Source organism: Benincasa hispida, chromosome 2, assembly GCF_027475165.1.
Source record: "Benincasa hispida cultivar pf3 chromosome 2, pf3_genome.v1.1, whole genome shotgun sequence".
In the NCBI taxonomy this organism is placed as follows: domain Eukaryota; kingdom Viridiplantae; phylum Streptophyta; class Magnoliopsida; order Cucurbitales; family Cucurbitaceae; genus Benincasa; species Benincasa hispida.
Genome location: NC_143479.1, coordinates 25750140 through 25776869, shown reverse-complemented (window position 1 = coordinate 25776869; position 26730 = coordinate 25750140). Strand labels below are relative to the sequence as shown.

Sequence of the window (26730 nt, the reverse complement as noted above, 5' to 3'; positions counted from 1 at the left end):
TCCAACTCCTAAAACCACATCAAATTCATCTTAATTTTAGTTCCACCACTCAATCTAAGACCTGAGAATAGTAGAGAAGACTTTGGTGGTGGTCTACTGCAGAGTTAGAAGAAGATTTACGTGAAAATTTCAAGCAATTCGGTGGTTTCATCAAATGTATGATTCTGAAATCCTAATAGTTAGAAAACTATGAACATGCATGTTAATCATCTAAAATTGATGTACTTAGAGTGCTTAGATCCTTAATTGCTTCCGTTTGTTGATTGTCAATTCCATCAAAATCATCACATTTTATATACTAAAGATGGTAATCCATGCGACTTATAATTTTTTAAATGGAAACAGAATAATCTTTGCACAAATGACTTAATTATAATGCACAATAAAATAAAACAAGTAAACTATATTTCTAAAAAGGTTGAACACTATTTTTTTTTTTTTTTTTTTTTGTTATTGTATGTCCAAAGAAATATATAATATATATTTTAAGAACATTAAAAATTAGAAACAATTGCCCGACCTCCTATTAGGATGATAATTTTTTTTTAGAAAAAAAAATCTTCTAGAATAACAACAACAATATGTATTACAAATAAATAATTTGAAAGTACCCAAAAGAAATATTGATATATCTATAAAATTTTATCGAAGCATTTTCGTTTTGCAATGATGCTTAAAATTCAAACCTATATATATATATATATATATATATATTTAGTTTAGCTCCATGTGAGCTATCACACTCCACCATCCTTCCATTTCCTATGTTACACTTAAAGAAATGATAACATTTATACATTGAAGAATAAAGATTGAGGAATAAAAAGTAAAACTAATTGAAGAAGAGACTCCATGTTAGTAGAAAAAATCAAGAAAAACGTTTATACATTAGTGAAACTTGGTATAAAACTTTTGACGTTTCAAGTTTTTAAAATTATATTATTAATTATAATTAATGTAAGATCATTAACTTTTAATTATTTTTTAGAAAGTTAATTAAAAAGCGTTTTACCTTCCATCTTTTCACAATTCACATACTTTAAGTTTTTTTTTTTTTAATTTAGGAATTTGGATGGATATAGTATTTATGTGCTTGAGAGAGAAAAATAGAGAAATTTATTGATGATTAAGGAGAAGAAAAATATGGGATTCAAGAAGTAATGGGAGAGGGAGGCTTCCATAATTAATTATAATACAAAAAAAAATGGAATTGAAAACAAATTTACAATAAAACAAAAAAAAAGAATTGGAAAACAAAACTAAACATAAGGGCGTAATGGTGAGAAAAAGTTTGGTGGCTTTCATATATACTAAAGATAGATGTTTGATGTACGGAAATGAATACATTTGGCAATTGATAATTAAGGCTTTTTCCTTCAAAAAAATTAATTTAATTCATATGAAATCCTTTTCAATTGAAAGCTGATTACCAAAAAAAATAATTAGTTAAGTATACATTCTTTACTGCAAAGTTTTTAATTTCAAATCTTCATCTAACTGCAGTAGTTAACTTTATTATTTATATTATATTCAAATTAGTCACACTTTATTGCTCTTTTTTTAATGATTTTTTTACAATGAAATAGAAATATCTATACATCTATACACCTCTAAGGTTTGATATCAAACCTATGAAATTATTAAAATATCGATGAAAATGTCAAAATGTCAATTTCAAAAGAAAGAAAAATAATTGAGCAATTTCATTCTCTATAACCATAAAAGAGTAGAATAATCTTTAAATTTTAGAATACTTTAGAATTATAATTGTATATTGTCATTTCAAAACTAATGTTCATTTTTTAGAAACTAGATTAAATTTAAGAAGAATGTTGTGAAATACTTATATGGTCATTTAAAAGTTCAATCTTATCCAGTTTTTTCACTAATTTTAACGATTAACATTCTGCTTATGCATTAGGTAAAATTATAAGTATAAAAAGGTTGCATCTTGCCATCTTTAATACATCTATAGGTGACCATCACAATTTATGGCTTAGAAGCTTGAAATAACAAGCAGTTAATAGAAAGACCAAACATTTTTCAACAATGGAGAACAATATTTCATGAGGCAACAATTTGATTTGAATATAATTAGTAATCTTTCATTGAATGACAATGCTAAAACATCACTAAAATCATTCCCAGCAACCAACACTAAACTAATCACTTTTGTATCGAATCAATTTCGAAAGCGCTCCGCCAATTATGAATGACTTTTACTTTTAACTCGATTCATCGCTTATAAACCCTCAACTTAAATCCTAGACCCTCAACTCTAAACCATCAATTCTGAAAACACCTCCCCAGTCCACAAGCTGGATTATATCCCTCACCTAGTCTTCTATCATTTGCTTTTCAAGATTTCATTGGACAATAGGCAGTTGCTCAATCGCTAAGAATGGAGAAAATCTTCAAACAGCAAGCAAACTGCAATAGTTAACTTTGCCTAGCAAACTTCAACCAATAATGATTGGAGATTTTCTGTTTGTGTCCTAATTTTACATCACCATCTGTATGGTATAACACTTTCTTCCCTCATAGTAAATCTCTTAAAATTCTACAAAACTGCAATATCGAGTGTCCTTGTAAAGTGGCATCACTCTTTCAAGCTGAGATTCCTTTGATCCTAGTAATTGTCCAGCCACTATATCCAACATGGAGCATATCTCTATCATTTCCGGATGAGATGGATCCCCAACAAGAAACTCGTGAACAATGCCATCGACCTCGATCGAACTACACCCAGGCATCTTTTTCACTCCAAGTTCTTTCATTTTCCTTCTCACTTTCTTTGCATCTTCCCACCTGTCGACAGAAGCGTATATACTCGCAAGAAGTGTGTGAATGCTAGAATCACATGATTCAATGCTCACCAATTTTTTGGCTAGTCTTTCACCCATGTCAACATTGTTGTGGATTTTGCAAGCACTGAGCAAAGCACCATAGAGTGGAACCACAATTTCGCCATTTTCATTCGGAATCCCTTGTATCAGTTCCTCTGCTTCATCCAACAGCCCAGCTCTACCAAGGAGGTCAATTACACACCCATAGTGTTCCACCTTCGGCTCGATTCGGTAAACCTTTTTCATCAAGTTGAAAAACATACGCCCTTCCTCAACCAATCCACCATGACTACAAGCACTTAAAACACCAATGAAGGTGATATCATCAGGTTTGGCCCCCACAAGTTCCATCTCTGAGAACAACCCAAGTGCTTCACCTGTCTTACCATTCATGGCGAGACCACAAATTATTGATGTCCAAGATGCCGTGTCCTTATTCTTTAACTTATAGAAAATTTCTAATGATTTATCTACACATCCACATTTGGAATACATTTCAATGAGTGCAGTACCAACAACAACATCCATTGTTATTCTGTTCTCATCTAGGTATCCATGAATCCATTTCCCTTGTTCTAGAGCTCCCAACTGAGCACAACCTGTGAGGAGAGTGACCACTGTGAACTTATCCGGTTTTACCCTTCGAATTTGCATTTCACGAAACAGGGCCACAGCTTCATCAAAATGGTGGAACTGCACATACCCATTTATCATAGCTGTCCACAAAACAACATCTTTAACTGGACTTCTGTCAAACAAGTCCCTAGCCTCTCTTAAATCACCACAGTTTATATATCCAGAAATCATGCTAGTCCAACAAATTACATTTTTCACAGGCATTTCATCAAATATATTGCGGGCAATATTTAAGCACCCACATTTTGCGTACATATCTAACAATGCGTTGTTGATTATAGTGGTAAAACCAAGCTCCTTTCTAACATAGTCGTGAATTTCCTCGCCAAGCTCCAGATTTTTCAGTGCTATACAAGCAGAAAGAGTGCTAACTACTGTAGCTTCATTAGGTTTCTCATTGCTCTCCTGCTGCATTTCCCTAAATGTACCAATAGCATCCTCAAATCTCCGACACCTAACATACCCAGAAATCATAACATTCCAAGAAACTGAATCTCTCGTTGTCATTTTGTCAAATAACTTCTTAGCATTCTCAACATTGCCCAATTTAGAATACATATCCATAAGTGAATTACAAACATAATTATCAAAATCCATTCCTGTCTTCACCACAAAGCCATGAACCTTTTCACCTTGCCTCACGTCCCTTAAGCAACCAATAGCTTTCAGAACAAATGGGTAAGTAAAATTATCGGGCCACAATTCATCTTCCCTCAACTGTTGAAATAGTAAAATGACTTTACTGAAAATTCCCCTTTTGGCATACACTTTAACCATCACATTATAAACCAACAGAGATGGCTCTTGTATGTAATCAAACATCCTCTCTGCATAGTGCAAGTTGCCAAGGGATGAGTCTGCACAGAATGTCATAAATTTGTCTATTGTGTCTTGGTCTCCTTCGAGACCAATTCGAAAGATCTGACTCTGAATTTGTTTGAGTTGATCCATGGACTTGCAGTTCCGAAGATACTCGATGCATGATTTCTTTGTTAGTTTGGAGATTCGAAGTGGAATTGGAACTAAATGCAGACTTGAAGAAAAATGGCGGGAAATAAACTGGACTCTTCGAATCATTGATAAAGGAAGCATGTGCGAGCTTTGCGAGTGTTTGAAGAATTGGAAGACCTAAAATAGATGCACGTTAGTTCTTAGGATATTATCTTATGCACAGGGGTGTGTGTGACAAGAATGTGATAAATTTATGCCATTAATAAGAGCATGCTTAAGTTACCTCGGAAAAAGCACAGGCACGATCAAAGTCCTTCTGCTCAAATGAGTGCAGTACATCTCCAGGTTAATGCATCCCATACTTTCCTATAAGTTTAACCACAAATATGAAGGATCCCATTAATGATTTCAATCTTCATCATTGTCCACGAAATCACTTGAAAGAAACGTTCAACTTCCCCTTCAAATAAAGTATTATTTATTTATTATTATTTTTCTACTGGTAAAATAGAAAGGCAAAAGCAAAGTATACAAGGTTACTGTATCTTTAAAAACAACTTCATCCACCCATGGAGAATCCAAACACTAGAAAATAAAGTATTATTTAACAAACAATATTTTGTCATCAATATAAGAAATATGAATAATCAATTTCCACAGAACTTCAATAAACTCCACCCTATGGCTAATCGAAGTAAAAACTGTGTGTGTGTGGGTGGGGGGTTGGGGGGTAGAGGAGACCACAGTGACTAATTCTGCCAAAAATCCACAGTGAAAAATGCACTAGCAAAGAGCATGCATCTGATGCAGTTATAAATTAAGCATAGGCAGTAAGTATTAGCAAAGTTTAGTAAGTTGGTTGGTAGGTCAATTTGACCATTGTACCTGATGATTCAAACCAACTAGTTTCTAACAGTCAGAAAAAGTTTCAGAACCCCAAACCACAACAAAGTTTGTCTTAGTAAATTCTGGTTATTTTTGTCAAAAACGATAGTATTATTTTACAACTCTGTACCATAATCGTAAGAATGAGGCAAAAATAGTTTAATATACATGGTAACCAAGAAAGCATTTGGGGAAGGCTTCAAGCCTGCAGACCATGTCCAATAGCACAATCAGGCAACAATCCCCATTTCCCATCTATGCTATACTCATGAAAAGCTCCTCCTCTCACTTATTAGAGAAATTTGCTAATCATATGCTGCAACTAATATATGACAGTTCTTCAAACGAATAGTGGAAACTGTAAACCAGTGAAAAAAAAGACATCCACTGAAAAATCACCAGAATCGGTATCGGCACATAAAGCATTGGTAACCAGGCAACAACTCCAAACTGCGCATATTCAAATATACCAATCCAATCGTCAGTTGCTCCATTTCTCAGCATGGGATTGGAATCTGAATGGCGCAAGAAAAGCGTACTTCAGAGACAACCCAGAAAAATAAACTGAGCAAACAATCAAAACACAAGGGTTTCAACGAATCTCTCATCAAGAAACGCAAAAATAGAAATGCCCACATCTACCACAGCAATCGACTAGTGTCAAAAGGACTGAGACTGAACAAGCACAATCCAGAATCATTCAACACTAATAAACTGACGATGATAAAAAACTAACAGTAAGCAAAAACTTCCACGGATCATAAATGGAAGACTAAAATGCAAAAGAAAAAAGTTATCTTGAATCATACCCTTGCTGGCACTGATGATGAAGAACCCATTCCGACATAACAGGGCTATGTAATAGATCCACAACCGGTCGAGAAGGGACATTGCATACGAGAGGAATAGTCACTCTCTTCTTATCCATCTCTCACTATAAACTACTCGACAGTACTACAAACTTAATCCCCTGTTTGGAACCCTTGAATTTGAGAAGATTTGAAATCATATCTGATTTTAAATCATTTCTTTTGTTTGGATGGTTAAAAAAATCATAGAATTTAAAATCAGTTGGGATTTTAAATCGTGTTTTTTAGGGGAAAAAATTTCGTTTCGAGCGGCAACGTTGGGCCAAGCAATGAGCGACGACGGTGGGCGGAGCTTTTGATTCAGCAGCGGCAGCAGGCGTAGCTTCGAATGGGAGCAGCGTCAGTTTCGATTTTAGCAGAAACGGCAGCGGGAAAGAGCAGCGCTAGCGGCGCGCGAGAAAGCAAAAGTAGGGGTTTTTTTTTTTTTTTTGGAAAAAAAAAAGATATTTTAAAAATAATGAAAAAAAAAATTATTATAAATAGAAAAATCTAAAAAAGAGTGTAAGGTCCCAACCCAAGAAAGTATAAATATTTTTAAATATTTTTTTATATTTAAAAAATCAAAAAAAAAAAGTCAATATATATATAATTTTGATTCTAACATCAATCAGGGTAAAACATCTAGGGTTTGTTTTCATTTAACTTTTTCTTTAAAAAAAACTAGTTTTATTTAATTATTTTTAATATAAACATGTAATAAAACATGGGGAAAATGAAATATGAGGGGTATTGTTTTTTTTTTTAATTTTCTTTTCTTTTAATACATATAAGAGTAACAATTGCAATCATAGTTGTTTTGTTTTAAATATCTCAACAACAAATTTTATTTTGTACGGTTGAAATCGCTACCCTCCGATAGATAGAAAATGACAGCAACGAACGATCATGAACCGCAGTAGTCAGAAAATGGAACCTGCAAAACAGAAATTTGTTACAGGCTAAGTCGCAGATCTCGCTCTCTTTAATATGTTTTGCAGCTCTGCCCAAATGTGCAAGCAATTCTACGAAATTGTCACGTCGTCCCTAGGATAAAACAGCCAAGAATATATAAAACTGTCTTAATTGGAGCTGCACTATACTCGACCAGAAAACTCAAACCCTTCAGGACTAAGATGGTCGGAAAACCAAAGCGAAAAGTGAAGAAATTAATCGAGAGAGACTGTGAACGTGCACGTAAGACGTGGGTGGAAGACTAGAATGGAAACGCGGGTAGAAGACTGGAATGGTTGTCTTTTATTTATTTTATAAAAAATAAAATAATAATTTTTTTTAATAAAAAAAAATAATCACATATGCACCACTGTCTATTCAAATGCATGTGGGATGTCCACCATACCCACATTTGGGTATCTCCTCACTCCCTCTAAAATATGGGTACCCTTGAGGCCTATACCCACAACTCAAAGTGGGAGTATAAGAAGGAGATTCTATTCCCTAAACTAAGCAATGTGGGATTCTCAAACAAGCCTTTTTTTTCTTTAAAACTTAAGATTTTCACAAAAATCTCCCACTTGAAAATTTAAAAACATAAGAAAAGAATTTTTCATCGAGCAGTATTGGTCTATAAAATATTGCGCATAAGCAATGGTATCTTACAACTTGAACCTTTACGTAGTGTAGATGATTTAGAATAACTCTTGGTTTTGAACTCTATCTCTAACAAAATTTCACACACAACATTACTAAAGTGTAGTTCAAAAGTCCGTGCTTTAAGGCCTAGCACATGTATCCTAATTTAGTAAATGCCCTAGAGAGTTTGCCTAAAACTCCATAGGAAGCGACCCCAACTTCCACATTCATATAAGTGAGTCTATCAAAAGTACTCCTGTAGCTAGGTACCCCACTTGATATAAAGTATAGATCTCATTAAGAACTAAGTTCATGAAGAAAATTGGACATGAAGGTCTTCATGAGCAGCGGAAGGATCATTCTAGATTTCAATCGTATTTGAACAATAATAATTATAGACAATAAACGGAAACAATAGACTATGCATAAATCGAAATTACAACATGCTTTTCTAAACGATCAAGGGAAAGAATTAACATACCTTTGAAGATTCATCTTCAACATCCTTGATCACAAATGCTCGAACAGACTCCAAGACTGCAACACACGAACGCTTGTCCACCACGACCGCAACACAGCACGATCAACAACAAACTCGAACACCACGATCTCCAAGATTATGAACACAGGGGACTCCACACAAACACCACGAACGACCTCTAAATAACCTCGACTATATCGAGTTGAGTATGACACCACCACAATGGCTACCTTGGTATTCTCGATGTGAGAATCCAGAAGTGTGGGCTCTATGTGGACTTGGTTAAAGGTAGAGACCAGAGGAACAATCATGTGAACGGTTGAGCAAGTGGGAGATGTCAAAGTCTATCGTATAGACGATGCCCAATCGATTAACAAAATTGTTTAACAAACGTTATGCGGTCATTTAGCAAAAGCTATGCGATCGTTTAGCTAATCGGCTAACTGAGTGTCTATCATATAGAACCACTCCACAATCGTCCAGTCTCTCTTCAAGCTGTCATTTAGAAAATCCAGTTCACTTGATAGCCGCCGTGAGTAATTTTCGAGAATGGAAATCTCAATTCAACATTACTTCTAAATTTAGGGAAAAAAATTTCTTTTTATCTCACGAACACCATGAAACCACCAATAACCTCCCACTCAATTGGATATTAGAGAAAAAGAGATAATTATCCAATAATTAATATTATTATAAATATATATGATAACCAACTTACTATACTATACTTATAACCTATAGTTTTAATATTTCATCTCATGAAACATATAAACCATAGCTCTTTTTCTATTCCATGGTACTTAATGTAAAAATTATTTACATTAATCCTCCAGTAGATGTATCTCATACATCATACCGATCATATCCTCCCCTCCCCCCCTTCTCCTCTTTGGAATCATTAAAAATAATAATTAAGAAAAATTTAAAACTACATAAATGTTTCCCTTAAAAACATGAACATAAATTTAGCACAACTCCCCCTAAAATTATTAACACATGCTTTCCATATCTCCCCCTATCAAAATGCCTTCTAAAAGATTTACCAAGTAAAATTATAAAATCAAGAGGCATCATAACGAATAATATCGAGCTCAAGCCTATTTTTGCAAAAGTTTTCTTCATTTAAAGGCTTGGTAAAAATATCCGCTAATTGATTATTAGAGCCTATAAATTCAAGAGTAATATTATCATTTTGCATATGCTCTCTAATAAAGTGATGCCTAATATCAATATGCTTAGTTGGTATTCACTCCTTTCCCAAAGCAGGGATAATTAGAGAGATTTCTCCCTTAAAGGCTGATTCCGGGGCTTGAACATAGTGGCCACAACTTCTCTTTGGAAGAGAAGACTCAGTCATAATAGGACTATGACTTATGTTCATTAGAAGAATCAGTAGTACTTAAGGTGACAGATGTAACTACAAAGGTATAACGGTTATTGGCCTAGCTATACTTACGAGCGATTTGTGAAGGGTTGTCGCACTGCTGATTAGTTAAAGATGGAAATATGCTATAAATTTGTTATGATTTTGATTGTATTAATTAGGAGGAGAATTTATTTTTTTTTGAGTGAATTTCAAGAATGATCTTTATGGTGATATGTTGAATTTTATTATGTGCTACATATGGTTTACATGTATTTCAAGCCATTTTTCTTGAATGGTTTGTCATCATCAAAAAGGGAAGATTGTTGGTTTTTTGGCCCTTAATCTCAAATTAATTAATTAATCAATGTTTTGATGATAACAAACTCAATTTTTAATTACTGAAAATTTTAGTGTTTTAATATGTTCATAGCATAGAGCTCGGAACAACGATTCCAACACCTCTTGAATCACTCAAATCGGAGCTAAAACGAAGACGATATGATTGAAACAAATCTATAGAGAAAATACCGTGGTGGATGACGTGGCATAACCAGACCCTTTGTATGTAGACATATGGTAGCATATTGGTTGAATGGTGGATCATTAAGAGATTAACATATGATGAATTTTTTTATTTTTGGATTGACTTTAAAAAGAATAAATTTAAAAAGAAAATGAATTAAAAGGAAAATGAATTTAATATTATTTTATGTTCGTGTCTAACGGCTAGTTTTTACACATGGTATGTTTTTTTTTTTTTTGGATTGACTTTAAAAAGAATGAATTTAATATTATTTTATGTTTGTGTCTAACGGCTAGTTTTTAACACATGATATGTTTTTTTATTTTTTGGATTAATTTTAAAAAGAAAATGAATTTCAAAAGAAAAGGAATTTAATATTATATTTTGTTTGTATCTAACGATTAGTTTAGTTTAAAATCTCGACCATTGATTTTTTTTTCCAAATCCAATGGTCCAAATTAATTGTGGTTTCTAAATTTTTTTTTTTCCTTTCCATCTCTATATAAACCATCTTCCTCTCCAAATTTTGAACGAACAAATTTTACATTTCATAATCCTCCAAAACTCAAAAGTTTTCATTGTTGCTTCTCACTAAGCTCCCAATTTTTTTCTTTTCATCTTATTCTTGAAAGAGTGTTTTTGTATTATGAGGATAAATTTGTTGAGTGCTTAAACTTGTAAATCCACTATAGTGAGAGTTGTATTGTGTTCTTCAAAAATTCCAACATTTGTAACGGTTTGATCCTAAACCGTGGAAAGGATCGGGTTTGCTCTTGAACCTGTAAAAGGAGCGGTGGTGTAACGGTTGGGCTCTAATCCATGGAAAGAGTCGGAAAGATTTTATTCAAATTCCCAAGAGGCGCTTAGAGAGTGGAGTAGGTCGAGTTTGATCGAACCACTATAAAAATTACGGTGTCTTCTTCTCTAACTCCTTCCTTTTTATTTTTGCAATTAATTTAAGCAATTTATTGTATGTTTTAGTTTGTTCTTATTTATTTGCTAAAATTTGATAGAATTAAATTATCACACTTTTTGTCATCTTATTTGTTGCATAAATTGAATTTTTCTTATTATTTATAAAAAGTGTATTAATTAGTTTAATTGGGTTAATTTAGAAAAAAAAAAGTTTAATTAAACCCTCATTCACCCCCCTCTAGAGTTGCCATATCGATCCAACAAAAACTAGCATGTGTTGGTACTTTCTAAACTTGGTTTGCATGGAAAACATGTTTTAGAATAAGCTAGCATGAGAATAAACTTTAATTGAAACATTCAAAACATTTATAAAATGTTTATAGCCACCCACAGCCTTGGTCAATCCTCCTAGGGTTGATAAGCTTCTCCTATTGATGTCAACCCTGAGAACATAACAACAAATTTTAGCTACTAGCTATGGTCTCCCTTTTGAGACTAACTTTCATACTTTAAACTCATAATCTTCCTCACATAATGACCTTACCTTCCAATGCCAACCCTCTTGGGATTGAAAACTTAGAATAACTCTAGAAATCAGGCTTGGCTAGGCGGCCACACTAGTGTCAACGCTTGCCCTTCCTTCGGCCTTCCTTGTCTTAGGCATCTACTTGCTGCACTCTAATGCCTAGGCCTTCCCTTGAGCTTCCATGAAATTTATGGTAGCCTACACTACCCAACGCATAGTCCCAATGCATGCAAAAGCTTGCTTCAGCCTACATGCATGCATTTGACCTCGAGCTGCTACCTTGTTCAACTCAAGCAACTACTTGCTTGTTCATAGAATTCTAGATTCAACTTTCTCGTTTAATAACTTATCTTCAAGAGCTTTTCTCAAGAAACTTTCTTCTACAAACTTGCTTAAAAATTTCTTTAGATGCTTACCTCAGTTTAGCCGAAAACTTAAAAAATCTAGAACTGGCCCTGGATTACCCTAGAGCTTGACCTTTTTGTACTTTCTTCAAATTTAAAGCAAGTTCCTGATGGTTTCTTCTTTAGGCAGCCCTCCACCATCAACTAGACTTCTTTAGCTTTCAAATGGCTTTGAAATCTCTTTGAATGCTTGAGTTGTTTGTTCAAAACAATTTTTTGAAGTCAGTTTTCCCCTTTATACTAGAATCTGCCAGCCATTCATCCTTAATAGGCTGCCACAACACCCACTTAGTGGGTTGATCCCACTAAACTGACCCAGCTGCCTTTTTAAATGATGCTTAAGGCTGATCGCTCACACAAACTTAATGCTCATGGCATTTACTCGATGGTATTTTAGTATTTACTCGATGATACTTGATGGCAAACTTGATGCCTGATCCCTTCCTCACTCACGCATATTTGATGCACAATCCTTTCCTCATTCATGCATACTCGATGCACGATCTTTTCCTCTATCATGCATGACTTTTACTCAATGCACAATCCTTTCCTTGATCATGCATGGCTTTTACTCGATGCACGATCCTTTCCTCGATCATGCATGATTTTTACTCGATGCTTGCCTAGTGTTTACTCGACGCTCACCCACCATTTTCACGGCCAACACTTAGCCAAAATTTTCTTCTTGCTAGGCTAACTTAACAACACCCGAGAGCCAAGTCTCTAATACTTAAGCATTTTCCTTCTTCATTTCCTTCTTCATTTCCTTATTCTTTACCTATTTCCTTACAATTCCACATTAACTCAAATATTAAATCCCTCATCTTACTCATCTCAACAATAAACATATTTAAATAGGGAAAGTAGGGTTCGGATTTCACATAATGCGGTATAGATTGCATTGTTTTCAACATTATTTTGTCAACATGTTTACAGAATATTGTTGTATCATGAAAGTGTTATAAAACTTGTTTGTGACATTTTAGGTTTTGGGTAAGTTGAGACACTTGTGTCAAAACAAACCTTTACTGAAAGTAATGTTCAAAAGATACCTAAGTATTTCTTTGGACATTCCAAAGAAAAATGATGTGTTTGTGTAACAAATATTGATTTATTTGGAAAGTTGAAGGGTGCAAAGTGTGTTGATGAATTTATTTCAAGTACAACCACGTAGCAGTTATCAAGTGTTGTTGACCATTTGTTTCATTTGGACATCAATTTCTGATTGTTAAACAGATAAGTTTTCATGGTAGTGGGAGAGTTATGAGATAACTCATTACGAAAAAGCTTACTTGAAGTCTTTATTGTCATATAAGATGACAAAATGAAAACTTATAGATCTTTCAGTAGTGGGAGAGTACTTATGAATCTTTCAGTAGTGGGAGAGCCATGTGATGATTTAACCTATGCTATGACTTATTGGAAGTCAAAGTTGTTATAATAGATGACATGTATTGAAAGAAGTTGACAAATGTTATTAAAGTCATAATTATGAGATGAAGCTTAATCTCAATAAGCTTTTTGTAGACTTTAATTGATGGGGCTACCTCATAAGATATGCAAGGGTCTACGAAAAGAAGGCTTGAAAGTGTAGTATTTGGAGATATAAGTCTTCAAAGAAAGACTCTTGGCATCAAGTGAAATCCCACGCTAGAGCTGTTGGGTGAAAATGAACTGTAAATCAATTTTCTACCTAGTTTTTGAAGGAACCAGTGAAGGTCCTTGAGCGGAACATGGGATCGGACCTAAACCCAAAATTTACATAACATAAATTTTATAGCAAATACAAACAGATTATGCATTTAAAAGATAATTGTAGCATGCTTTAAAACAAAGGTTACATAATAGAAAATGGGTTTAAGAAACCTTACCCTTGAAGAACCCTTCTTTACGAGATTCCTTCTTCGAATCTTATCACGTACAATCTCGAACTCTAACCGTTAATGAGGATACCACCACGAATATTACCTCTGTATTCTCTGGGTGAGAATCCAGGAGTTTAGAGGGCTCTGGCTCTTTTGGAAAAGAGGGATTTTGAGAGAGATAGGAGAAAGTAATGGGATTTAGATTATCTCAAAACTTTTCAGTGGATCTCTCGTCTTTTTATGAAACTGTTGGGGTTGATGCCTTAAAGTCTCGTGTCCTGTAGTTTGTAAACAATATGTACGAACACTTGTGTTGTTAATATATGATATTTACTTCACATCTTGTATTTTGCTCAGTTAATTGTTTTATTTGCTTTACTACAAACCAATAAACATAAAATCTCTGGTTATTTGTATATGACTCAAGCATGTATGTGGTGACATACAAGTGGATCATGTCTTGAGTGATAACCAAAATGGTCTGTAGTAAATGGATAAAGGAGGGAAACCTTATCCTGGTAATGCTACGGACGCGACCCGCTTTGTGGAATGGTCACAAGTGTTGTGACTTGTTACAGATGGTCTGATCCTGATCATTCATGTTGGGGACATGCGAGCGGGGGCATCCTATACAAAGAGTTTGAATAAGACCTGACCACGAAATGTTAATGTCTCGTTATATAACACCATTCATGACAGAGACTTCACTTTACTAGGATGACCATAGGTAATATGACCTCAATCCTGAGTAAGTTGGGAACTCCCGCCATTGACAGCAGTCCTTTGATTTGTATGAGTGTGAGTAGCCAGGTTGCTGATTCAAACCTACCATTTTAGGGAGTCGTCTGATTTGGGAGCTGGGAACTCAACTACACAATATGGAATTCACTTCTTCCCCAAGGCAGGGGTAAGTAGATAGATGGTCCCTTTAAGGGCTGATTCTGAGGCTTGAACGATATGACACCATACACCTTCTCTTGGCCTGAGAGGTGTTCACATATAGTTGGACTATGTTGTATTGTTCATTAGAAGAATCAGTGGTACTTAAGAAGTGAGATGTAACTACAGGGGCAAAATAGTAAATTGGCCCAGTTGTACTTACAAGCATCTGTGAAGGGTCATCGTACTCATGATTGGTTATATTCGATGGACATAGAAATATATTTGTGGTAATAAGAGTTCAGCTGTTGGTCTTTAGTGGAATCACTGACAGTTAACGGATGGTGGATCTCGTGGCTAAAGAGTTTAGTCAGCTATTCATGTACCGTTGGAGCTTTGAGTCACAGGTCCATTAGGTCACCTGGGTAGCTTGGATAAAGTTGATAACCAGTGTTTGGGTTAATTTGAAATGTTCAAATTGACAAGAGAAAGTTCAATTATATATGATATAATTGGATTGGTTAATTATATATGATATAATTGGCTAAATATATGAGATACATTAATTTGGAGGAAATTAGATATAAATATGATTTATATCAAGCAGAGGAGAAAATACTATAGTAGATATGTGATATCAAACTATAGGATATAAATATAATATTATTGTATTTATTGATTAAATTAATTGATTAATTATTTGATAATTAACGAATTTATCTACGTTCAGACGTGGGAACTGGGTTGCGATGGTTCTGGTAATCGGCGGATTAAAAATGGAAATCATTTTCATTTTTCACAATCGTGTATTCATTTTTTCGTCCGCGCCCAAAAAAATTCGTGAAAGCGATCACGAGAGCCTATACGATAGAAGCTCGTTCATCTAAACGATCGTCTGCCTCACATTTTCTCTAAACGATCGTATACGTTTTTCCTAAACGTCGTTCAGCCTTTCATACATGATCGTGTAGCTCTTCTATACGATAACACAATTTCATCTCCCACTTGTTTATCGTCTACACAACGTGTTGTCCTCCGTCCTCTACCAAACTCACCAAAGCCTACTCTTTGGGTTTTCACGCCGAGGATACCCGGGTTTCACTTGTGGTGGTGTCGTCCCCGCTACAGTGTTCGTGTACATTCTGATCGTGCTGTTGCAGTCGACATACTTGTCAGGTGTTGGTAGATCTGTTGGAGGTTTTCTGTTGCTTAGGATTCAGACGTTCGAAGAGAGTCTTCATCTGGTATGAACCCTTTCTTTGTTAATTATTGTATTCTGAGCATGCCGATAATTAGGTTTATATGCATAATTGTTTGTGTGGAATGTATGTGTTTTGTGTTTCTGTCATTGTGAAATCGGAGCGATCTAAATCCGCTCATGGAACTCTCGATATGAGATCCTTCAGAAACCACACTAGGAAGAAGAAAAACCACTCTTCCTTACCCCACTATCACGTATTAAAGAGAAAATAGGGGGAGGGAGTTACAACTCCCTCCTAAAATGATTTTTAAAATAAAATAAATTAAATTAAATTATTTTCATAAATCAATTTAATATATATTTATATGATAACTATCTTATCATATAGTATATATTAAACTATATATTATATCAATTATAACATATCATAATCTATAGTTTATATTCTCCCACAAATGACATTTAATATGAATCCCATTTATATTAAATTTAATCATATGAATCAGATTGATATAATTAATATTTGAATCATATTCAAATATTTATTTTCTCTCAAATAAACTTTATATTATAATGTATCAATTACATTATAGTAATTATATCATATATAATTAGATTAAATTAATTACATCACATATAATTAATTCCCTCAATTAATTTGAATAATTTAAATTAATCCAAAATTTCATTATCATTAAACCCCGTTGAGCTACTGAGGGGACCTCATGAACCTGTAGCTTGAAGCCTCAATGATATGTGAATACTTAATTAAACTCTTTAATTAAATTATTCACCACCTGTTAACTGTTTGACACTCCATTAAAGACCGATAGTTGCATTCTTCGCACTATAGATATATTTCGGTGCCATTGGATATAACTAGTCAACAGTACGATGACTCTTCACAAATTGCTCGTAAGTACAACTGGGCCAAAATTACTATTTTGCCCCTATAGTTACATCTAACTTCTTAAGTACCATTGATTCATCTGATGAACAATAAATCATGGTTCAACTATGACCAAAACCCTTTCGGGCCAGGAGAAGGTATGGTGTCACATTGTTCAAGTCCCATAAGTAGCCCTTAAGGGAGTAATTTATCTACTTACCCCAATGTTGGGGAAGGAGTGACTTTCTTCTTGTGTAGCTGTGTTCCTAGCTCCCCAAACAGGAGAATCCCCATAATGGTAGGCTTGTTGAGTTGGTGATTTGGTCATTCTCACTCATACAAATCAAAAGACTGTCTTCATAGGCAAGAGTTCACAACTCACTCAGGATTCAGGTTATGTTATATATGGTCATCTTGGTGAAATGTAAGTCTCTATTATAAACGGTGTTATATAATGAGACTAAACATTTCGTGGTCCGGTCTTATACAAACTCCTTTGTATAGAATATTATCGCTCACACGTCTCCACATGAATGATTAGGATCAAATTATTTGTAGCACTTTACAACAATTGTAACATCTACATAGTGGGTCATACTCGTAGTGTCATCAGAATAAGATATCCAACCTTTTATCCATCTATTACAGACCGTTTAGGTTATTATTTAAACATGATCCACCCATATGTCTGATGCTTAATTTTCATGAAGTGGAAATGTAGATGATATGCGTTGATGAAATTGCGTTGTGCACTCAAATTTTCTCAGCGGAATCCAAGTGTAAATTCCACTGAGTTTCCTGGTAAGTCCAGGGTCGAACACAGGGACTTGTGAAAATAGGTTGCGATGATAATTTTTATGAAAACTTTGCGGTGGCCAAATAAATAAATTGTTGGTTTGTTGTTGATTGCGTTAATGAAAAAGAACAAATGTGGCGGATTTGAGAAAATTCAGTTGTGTGATAGATGCACTGAGTATGCGATGAATGGGTTGAGAAGATCTTTAGCTAGCGTTACTTGGGAATGCGTCAGACTATGCGATCATGCGACAGTCATGTACAACAAATCATTTTCTAATGCAAATGCGATGCTCTTAAGTCTAGGACGCATGTGTTGAATGCAAAAGTGTCCGTAGAACTTATCCCTAAGTCTCTACTCTTGTCCTATGCGATGATGCAAAATGCATAAAAGCAAGGTGACCGCATACAATCATATCCTATCTCTAGGATACATGCGATGCGTTGATAACAAATAGTGCTTATTCCTAAGCTCCTATCTCTTGATTATATGTTCTAATCTGACTCTCCTAAGCCTAGACTCTAACCTGACCTTCCCAAGTCTAGATCCTGTCCTTAGACTACCCTCCCGAGTATCTCTAATGGACGAATGAAGTATACATAATACAAGATAATCTCATGGAATGAAGATTCCCTAGTTGTGCTAGCTAAATGCTTCTCAACCCATTCAACTAATTTAGCTACTCATGCGTAAATAACAGAGAGTTAACAAATATAGAGAAGTAGATTCCATTTCAATAAATGAGTGGAGTACAAAATAACAATGGAAGTCAAAGGTAGAAAGCCTGGTAGCAATTCCTTGCTGACCGAGGCTTTTACACTATAATCTCTATTCGATTCTAAAGATGTTCCTGCTTCTGCAGGCGTCGGCCCTTTCTCTGTCTTTGAAGTTTCTGGCGCTCTCCCAAGCTTACCGGAACGATCTATCGGCACAACCTTCTCTCTCGCGTCTGCCTTAAAACGAAAGAAAACTATGAACATGGGCCTATGAAACTTCGAACTAAAGAATGGTGAACCCCTTTTCTGAAGGATGCCTCTGGTATTTATAGAACATCCAGGGTGAAAGTCGGCTTCTCTCTCATGATTGTACAGATGGGATAGCTTTAATTCCTGACTGATGCGCCGAATATTTGTCACCGAAAAGCTGAATGTACTTGTGATCGTTATCGGCTGTCAACTTAATTCGGATTCGACTGTCATCAGCTTTCTGTCCCATCGCGATTAATTAGCCTTTCACCCAGATGTGCCCACCATATTGCGCTGACCAAGTTGCGGCAATCCTTTCGGCCGAATGTTTGCGAGCACGATCATCGCAAAGCCTTGCGGTGAAGTTGTGCTCGATCAATGATTTCCTATGATTGCAATTCTTGCCTTGTGTCAACGCATTTTCTACACAAAAATACAAAAATCAACTGTTCTAATATGATGAACGTATGCAACCGCAATATTATGAAATTGATGCTTAATGGACGTAATTTAACATGTTCTATCAACGCAAGGTAGCATTGTTTAATAATTTAGCACTATGATATCGTGCATTTTTGCCCGTTATCAATGTCTCTACATGCATGTTTAAGCTACAAGATATCCTTCGATGTTAGTTTATTGGTTTGTGGTTAATGCAACAAATTTTGAAATAAAACATCACATATTTTATTACATAAATAAAATGTTTGTACATTACAATTACAAACTATAGAACTCTATGAGATTTAAGACATCAACCACACAGTTTCTACAGTAGAGTCTTAGTGCATTCATTACATATGAGATGTATAAACATGGATAGCTTCTTTTATGAAAAAGAGTTAAAAACATCTATACAATTTCAAGAAATTTTTTGATATTGTATTATAATCAGTGACTTTAAGCGATGACAATATTCTTGTACAGACAAGAAAATGAAATGTGGATATTTATCTGTTCTATATTGATATTTGCTCATTATGAATGAAGTAAAAATCAATATACAAGTTTTGGTTATTCAACCAATTTCAAATAGTTAATTTGAAGTGATTTTCTATATTACAAGTCCACATACAGATGTTTAGGACACGTTGTTTAATTTGTCTCATGCATCTTACATTTACAAAGTAGTTTTTAATGTTCGATGTGATTGTTAAAGATGGAATGGTAATATACCAATCTACAATAACGTTGATATATCTAAGGAAAATGTTTCCTAAGACACCTCAAATGTTGAGGGGATATCAATTTTACATGAGACTTCGTTAACATTTAATATACAATTGGTTGGTTTAATCAGGGAATTCAATGGTATAGCCATTGAGTGTTGAAAATTAAAAACTTACGAATAATGAAACTTCATTGTATAAGTTTAAGATTTTATTTTTTTATGAGTTATACTATTTCATATTGGATTTAGGGAAATCCATGTGTTTATCCTAGATGATCTCTAATTTCATGAAATAAGCATGCAAATACATAATAAACCTAGTTAGGGTTTCAGGGTATAACCTTTGAAAAATCCTTAGATAGCTCCAATCCTTTGCAAAATACTTTAAGTATCCTTGATGTAGACAACCACAAGAGCTTATCCCCTATACTCTGGGCCTTAGATTGAGTCGTGGAACCCAAATTGAGAGGATGGAAGGGAGAAATGGAGTTAGAGAGTTTTTTTTTTAAGAAAGAACAATTTCTTTCAAATTTTCAATTTTGCATGAAAAATCCCAAAAATAAATTAAAATTAACAATTTATATAATGAGATCATGCAAAATAAAATAACCACAAAATGACACCTAGTCAAATAGTGGGATTATAGGTGTTTTAATAAAATAATTAAAAATTGAAAATGGGAAAAGTTGGATTTTCTCACTTTCTCTAACTTTTAATTGTTAAAATGATTTTTACGTAAAATCGAAATTTCAATTTAAAAATAAAATTTTATTTTAAATAAAATTAATATTAGTTAATTTTATTTAAATAAGTAAATAAATTTAATTTATTTATTTTACTATCCAATATTAAATTAATAAAATGCCTATTCCATAAAATGAATCCTTATTCATATAATATTTAAATCAAATTTAAATATTTATGAATCTCCAAATTTGTTTAATTCAATAATTAAACGTTAATTATATCAAATATAATAATCCAAATCCTAATCCTAATTTAAAATTTCAAATTCTTTCAACACAATATTCGAAGATTTAAACCATTTATGAGCTAGTAGAGGGACTTAATGGATCTATAGATCATGAACTCCAATGATTCGAGATTAGTCGGTAAACTCTTTTAACCAAATTAACTAACATTCGTTAACTACCAGGACATTCCACTAAAGCCCAGTAGCTGCACTATCCTCATTGTAGATATACTTCTGTGCACTTGATTTAACCATAATCAGTAAGTCAACTCTTCATAGGATGTTCGTATTTACAGTCGGGTCAAAATTATCGTTTTACCCCTGTAATACATCTTACTTCTTAAGTCTCCACTAATCCACTGATGAACAATTGGTTTATGATCCTACCAATAAACCGAGTCCCTCTCAGTCATAGAGAGGGTGGGGCCTCTTGTTCAAGACTAGGATTCAGCACTTAAGGGAACAACCTATCTACTATCCCTAAAGTCAGGTAGGAGTGAATTCCATCTTGCAAGACTATGTCTTCAGCTATCTACCCGGTCTTACCCCTAAAATGGGAGGCTTATTGAGTGACGATGATGAACCACTATCACTCATGCAGATTAAAGGATAATTACAAATAAACAGGAGTTCATAGTTAGCTCAGGATTGAGATCAAGTTATCTTAGGTCATTGAATTGAAATAGTCAGTTTTAACAGTAAACGATGTTATAAAGAAAAGTGACTATTTCGTGGTCTGGTCTTATGCAAACAACTTTTGCATAGGATGTCTGCACTCGTATGTCTACATATGAACAATTTTGGGATCACCTCATTTGTATCATATACAAAGTGGGCTGCATCCATAGTGTGCCACGGATAAGGTACCCAACCCTTATCCTTATACTTATAGACCGTTCTGACTATATACTCAAACTTGATCCATTTTTATGTCTCTACATAAAGTTCAAGTATTCATGCTATAGCCAGGGGTTCGTTAGTTTATTGGATTTAGGCTATTTACAAGTGCAATATACATGTTCAGTAACAACTTTATTGAATAAACCTCAATAATAACTTTATTGCAAAATATAACATGTTCAAAGATTACAAACTGCGAGTTTTAGGACATATAACCCAACATTATGTTAGTTGAATCGATGGTTAATTAATTTTACATTACTTGTGCAATAATCCATTAACCTAAGATCTAAGATTATTTGATGTAACTTAAATAAACATGTATGTGGAGACATACAAGTGGATCATGTTTAAGTGATAACCTAAATGGTTTGTAGTATATGGATAAGGTTGGGTGCCTTATCATGGTAACACTACTGATACGACCCGCTTTGTAGTTGTTACAATTATTGTAAAGTACTACAAATGACCTAATCCTGATCATTCTTGTGGGGACATGTGAGTGGGGGTTTTATACAAAAAAGTTTGTATAAAGACCAGACTACAAAATGTTAAGTCTCTCTTTATGACGTCGTTGTTATAAAAGACTTACATTTCACCAAGATGACCATAGGTGACTTGACCTTAATCGTGAGTGAGTCTTGAACTCTTGCCTATGAGGGCGATCATTTGATTTGAATGGGTGAGAGTGGCCAGATTCGTCGACTCAATAAGCTTACCATTTTGAGGATTTGTCTGACTGAAGAGTTGGGAACACAGCTACATAAGAAGGAATTTACTCTTTCCCTACAGTTAGAGTAAAAAGATAAACTGCTCCCTTAAGGGCTGACTTCGCGACTTGAATAATGAGGCGTCTCACCCTCTCCTGGCCCGAGAAGGGTTCGATCATAGTTGGACTATGACTAATTGTTCGTTAGAGGGATCCGTGATACTTAAGGAGTTAGATGTAATTATAGGGGTAAAATGGTAATTTGACCTGATTATACTTACGAGCAATTTGTGAAGGGTTGACACACTATTGATTGGTTATATCCAATGGCACGTAAGTATATCTATAGTGCAAAGAGTTCAGTTGTTGATCTTTAATGGAGTGACCTACAGTTAATGCATGTTTATTAATTTGATTAAAAGAGTTTAATAAATCAATCTCATATCATTGAAGTTTCAATCTATAGGTCCATAAGGTCCTCTCATTAACTCAATGAAGACTGATGGTAATCAAACTAATTTTGATGTGATTTGAATTGTTCAAATTAATTAGAGGGAATTAATTGGATAAGATAGAATTAAATAATGTATATTGATACATTATATAATATAAAGTATGTTGATACATTTTTATGAGAGAAATAAAATATTTGAATATGATTCAAATATTAATTATATGAATATGATTCATGTAAAAACTATATGTTAAAATTTAACGTAAATATGATTCATATTAAATTTATATAGTTTTATGAGAGAAATAAATGTTTGAATATGATTCAAATATTAACTATATGAATATGATTCATATAGGAACTATATGTTAAAATTAATATGAATATGATTCATATTAAATTTATATATTTTATTGAGATGTATTATAATTTGAAAATAATTCAGTTATTATTTATATGAATGTGATTCATATAAAAACTATAGGTTAGAATTAACATGAATGTGATTCATACTAATACCTTAGGTTATTTGAGAGAATAATAACCAATGGTTTATGCTATATGTGATATAATATTAATTATAGGTTATATATGTTATATGTGATATAACATATAGTTTGTATTGTTTGGAATGGTGTTCTCAATCTCCTTGTAATCTCGTAGTTTGTAAACTTTCTATAAACATATTATTGTTAATAAAATAAGTGTTATTTTATAAGTATATATTCAATCCAATAAACTAAGATCTGAGGTTATTTCATGTAATTTAAACAAGTATATAGAGACATACAAGTGAATCTTGTTTAAATAATAACCTATACGGTTTGTAGTAGATGGATAAAGATGGGTACCTTATCCTGGTGACACTACGAATACGACCCGCTTTGTAGGTGTTACAAGTGTTGTAAAATGCTACAAATGATATGATCCTGATCATTCATGTGGAGACATGTGAGCAGGGGTATCCTATACAAAGAGTTTGTATAAGACCGGACCACAAAATGATTAGCCTCTTTATATAACGCCATTAATAATAGAGACTTACATTTCACTAGGATGACCATAGGTGACATGACCTGAATCTTGAGTGAGTTGTGAACTCCTGCTCATGAAGGCGGTCCTTTGATTTGTATGAGTGAGAGTGGGCAGATTGCCAACTCAACAAGACTACCACTTTAGAGATTCGTCTGACTGGGGAGTTGGGAACACAGCTACATAAGACGGAATTCACTTCCTCCCCGATGCAGGGGCAAGTAGATAAATTGCTCCATTAAGGGTTGATTCCGAGTCTTGAATATAGTGGCCACACCCTCTCCTGGCCTAAGAGGGACTTAGTCATAGTAGGACTATGACCTTATTGTTCATTAGAGAAATCAGTGGTACTTAAGGAGTTAGATGTAACTACAGGGGAAAAATGGTATTTTGGCCCAGCTGTACGTACGAGCGATTTTTGAAGCGTTCAAATTAATTGAGGGAATTAACTATATATGATATAATTAATTATAACGTACATGATACGTTATAAATGAGAGGAATTTGAATATGATTCAAATACTAATTATATGAATGAGATTCATGTAATTAAATTAAATATAAATATGATTTATATGGAGAGGAATTAAATATTTGGAAATGATTCAAATATCATTTATATGGATGAGATTCATATGAGTGGATTTAATATAAATGTAATTTATATTAAATGCCATGTATAGTTGAGAGAGAACAAAATATATAGTTTATGGTAGATGCAATATAAAACTATAGGCTATATGTTATATTTGGTATAACATATAGTGTATATATATAATAAAGTAGTTATTATATATATTATATTTTATTAATTTAATTGAAATTAATAAAAAGGGAAGGAGTTATAACTCCTCCCCCCATTCTCTCAAGTTAACTTACGTGGGATTCAAGAAGTTGAATAATCATCTTCTTGCTTAATTCTCTCAGAGAAGAAGTGTTCTCTTTAAGGAAAAAAACTCACAGAGAAGAAAAGATCTTCTTTTTCCTCTCCTCCTCTCCATATCCTTCCCTCTTCCAATGATTCAAGTAAAGCCCACAACTCTTGTTTGAATCCTTTAATCCCAAAGAGAATAAGAAGGTCCTCGAGTGGTGGTATCCGTGCATGAAGAAGGAGATCTGTGAGGAAGGAGTAGTGTTCGTAGCTTGTATGAGGGATTTCTTGAAGAAAGAGTTTTTTAAAGGTAAGGGTTTCTAAAACCCTTTGTATTTGTTTTATAACATGTTGTAACTTTAAGAAAATGCATATCTTGTGTTGTTTTGCTGTAAAACTTTATATTCAATAAAAATAGAATTTGGGACGATCTTTACTTCTGCTCAAAAGATCTTTTCCGAAAATTTCCTTCATGTATATATATTAAATTCAAAATTTTGAATTTGAATTCAATAAAATTAAAGGGGAGAGAGTTGTAACTCCCTCACCCATTTGTTTCTCAAGATCTCACGTAATAAACTGAGTGAGAGGGAGAGAACATTCTCTCTTGTTCTCCCATTCTCTCTTGTTCTCTCTCTGATTTTTCTGGCTCTATGTGTTATACAGATGAGTTTTTACAGAGAAGAAAATTTCTCTTAATTCTCTTCTTCTCCCTCATGCCAATTTTAAGTCCAAGCTCACACTTCCACACAATTCTCATCCCTGAGAATAACAGGGAAGACCCTATGGTGGTGTTCGTGAGATCAGGAGAAAACGACTCGAATTGGAGAGGAACGCGAAGAATTGGTCTTTAAGGGTATGTGATTCTCTTTATTTCTTTCTTCTCTGTTTGATTAACGTAGCATATGACATGCTTAAGTTAATATTGTTCATCGTTTCCATCTCTCTGTATTTGTCTGTTTTGTAAAACGAAGTTTAGAGACCTATGCATTCAATTGCTTCTTCTGTAGGGGAATTTCAGTCCCTTCACAGGTTTATTACAGTTAAAGCAAAGAAATTGTATCGTTTCTCCCGAGGGAGTTTATGCTTCTTCTGATTGTTCTGGTTGTTGGAACCACGGTTCTAACATTTCCTCTTGGTTCTCTTGGACTTTTGGTCAGGCTTTATCACGGTAGAGGTGAATTTCCCATGAATAATGTTCACCTCCTCCCTCTGGCTCTGCTTCCGGGCTTCTTCCTTAATCCTCAGTCGGGTGATCAAACTCTCCAAGGAAAACTCCTTGGTTTTATGCCTCAAGGTGTTCTTGAAATCCTTCCACAAATGAGGCAACTTATCAATAATAACGACAACTTAGAATAGCTCGTTTAGAGACATACCTTCACTTATTATTTCATGGGCTATCTTTCGCAGTTTATGAGATTGGGCCTCCACAGATTTTTCATCCGTCATCTAAAAACTAAGATAACGGCTGACGACATACTTTGTCGACCCGACCTCCTCAATATCATACTTCTTCTGTAGGGCGTCCCAAACTTCCTTTGCTGTCTTTATTATGCTGTAGTAATCATATAGATCATCAGTCAAACCATTTCGTATGAATTTTTTACACAAAAAATATTTTTCTTCCCAGTCAATAGTTTTTTTTATTTGTTGTTCAGTCGAATCTTCTTTGTTCTAATTTGTAAGGGCCATCGCAACTATGGCAGATGAAACTAAAATTGTTGAAACCACTACCCTCTGATGGATAAAAAATGACATCAATGAATGATCACGAACGATAGTAGTCAGAAAATAGAACCTGTAAAATAGAAACTTATTATAGGCTGAGTTGTGGATCTCACTCTCTTTAAGATGTTTTGCAGTTTTGCTTAACTGTGCAAGCAGTACTACAAAATTGTCACGTCGTTTCCAGGATAAAACAACCCATAATGTAAAAAAATGTATCGATCGGAGCTACACTATACTCGACCGAAAAACTCACATCCTTTCAAAAAACCAAAGCGGAAAGTGAAGAAATTAGAAGAAACAGAGAGAAACTGTGAACGTGCACGTAA

General features: G+C 34.1%; 1 protein-coding gene across 5 annotated transcripts; it reads right to left on the bottom strand.

Moving 5' to 3' along the window:
- Nucleotides 1–2062: 2062 nt before the first annotated feature.
- On the bottom strand, nt 2063–6668 carry LOC120071908 (Pentatricopeptide repeat (PPR-like) superfamily protein). 5 transcript variants are annotated; one of them, XM_039024323.2, is made up of 4 exons: nt 6128–6668; nt 5718–5833; nt 4717–4799; nt 2063–4610 (listed from the first exon to the last, which is right to left on the bottom strand). In XM_039024323.2, exon 4 carries the CDS (start codon nt 4572–4574, stop codon nt 2553–2555), a length of 2022 nt encoding a protein of 673 aa, XP_038880251.2. In that variant the 5' UTR covers nt 4575–4610; nt 4717–4799; nt 5718–5833; nt 6128–6668; the 3' UTR covers nt 2063–2552. The 5 variants fall into 5 exon arrangements, with proteins under 5 accessions (XP_038880251.2, XP_090166694.1, XP_038880252.2 ...); XM_090310568.1 differs by having other exon boundaries at nt 5487–5833; nt 6128–6647; XM_039024324.2 differs by having other exon boundaries at nt 4717–4893; nt 6128–6566.
- Nucleotides 6669–26730: the final 20062 nt, after the last annotated feature.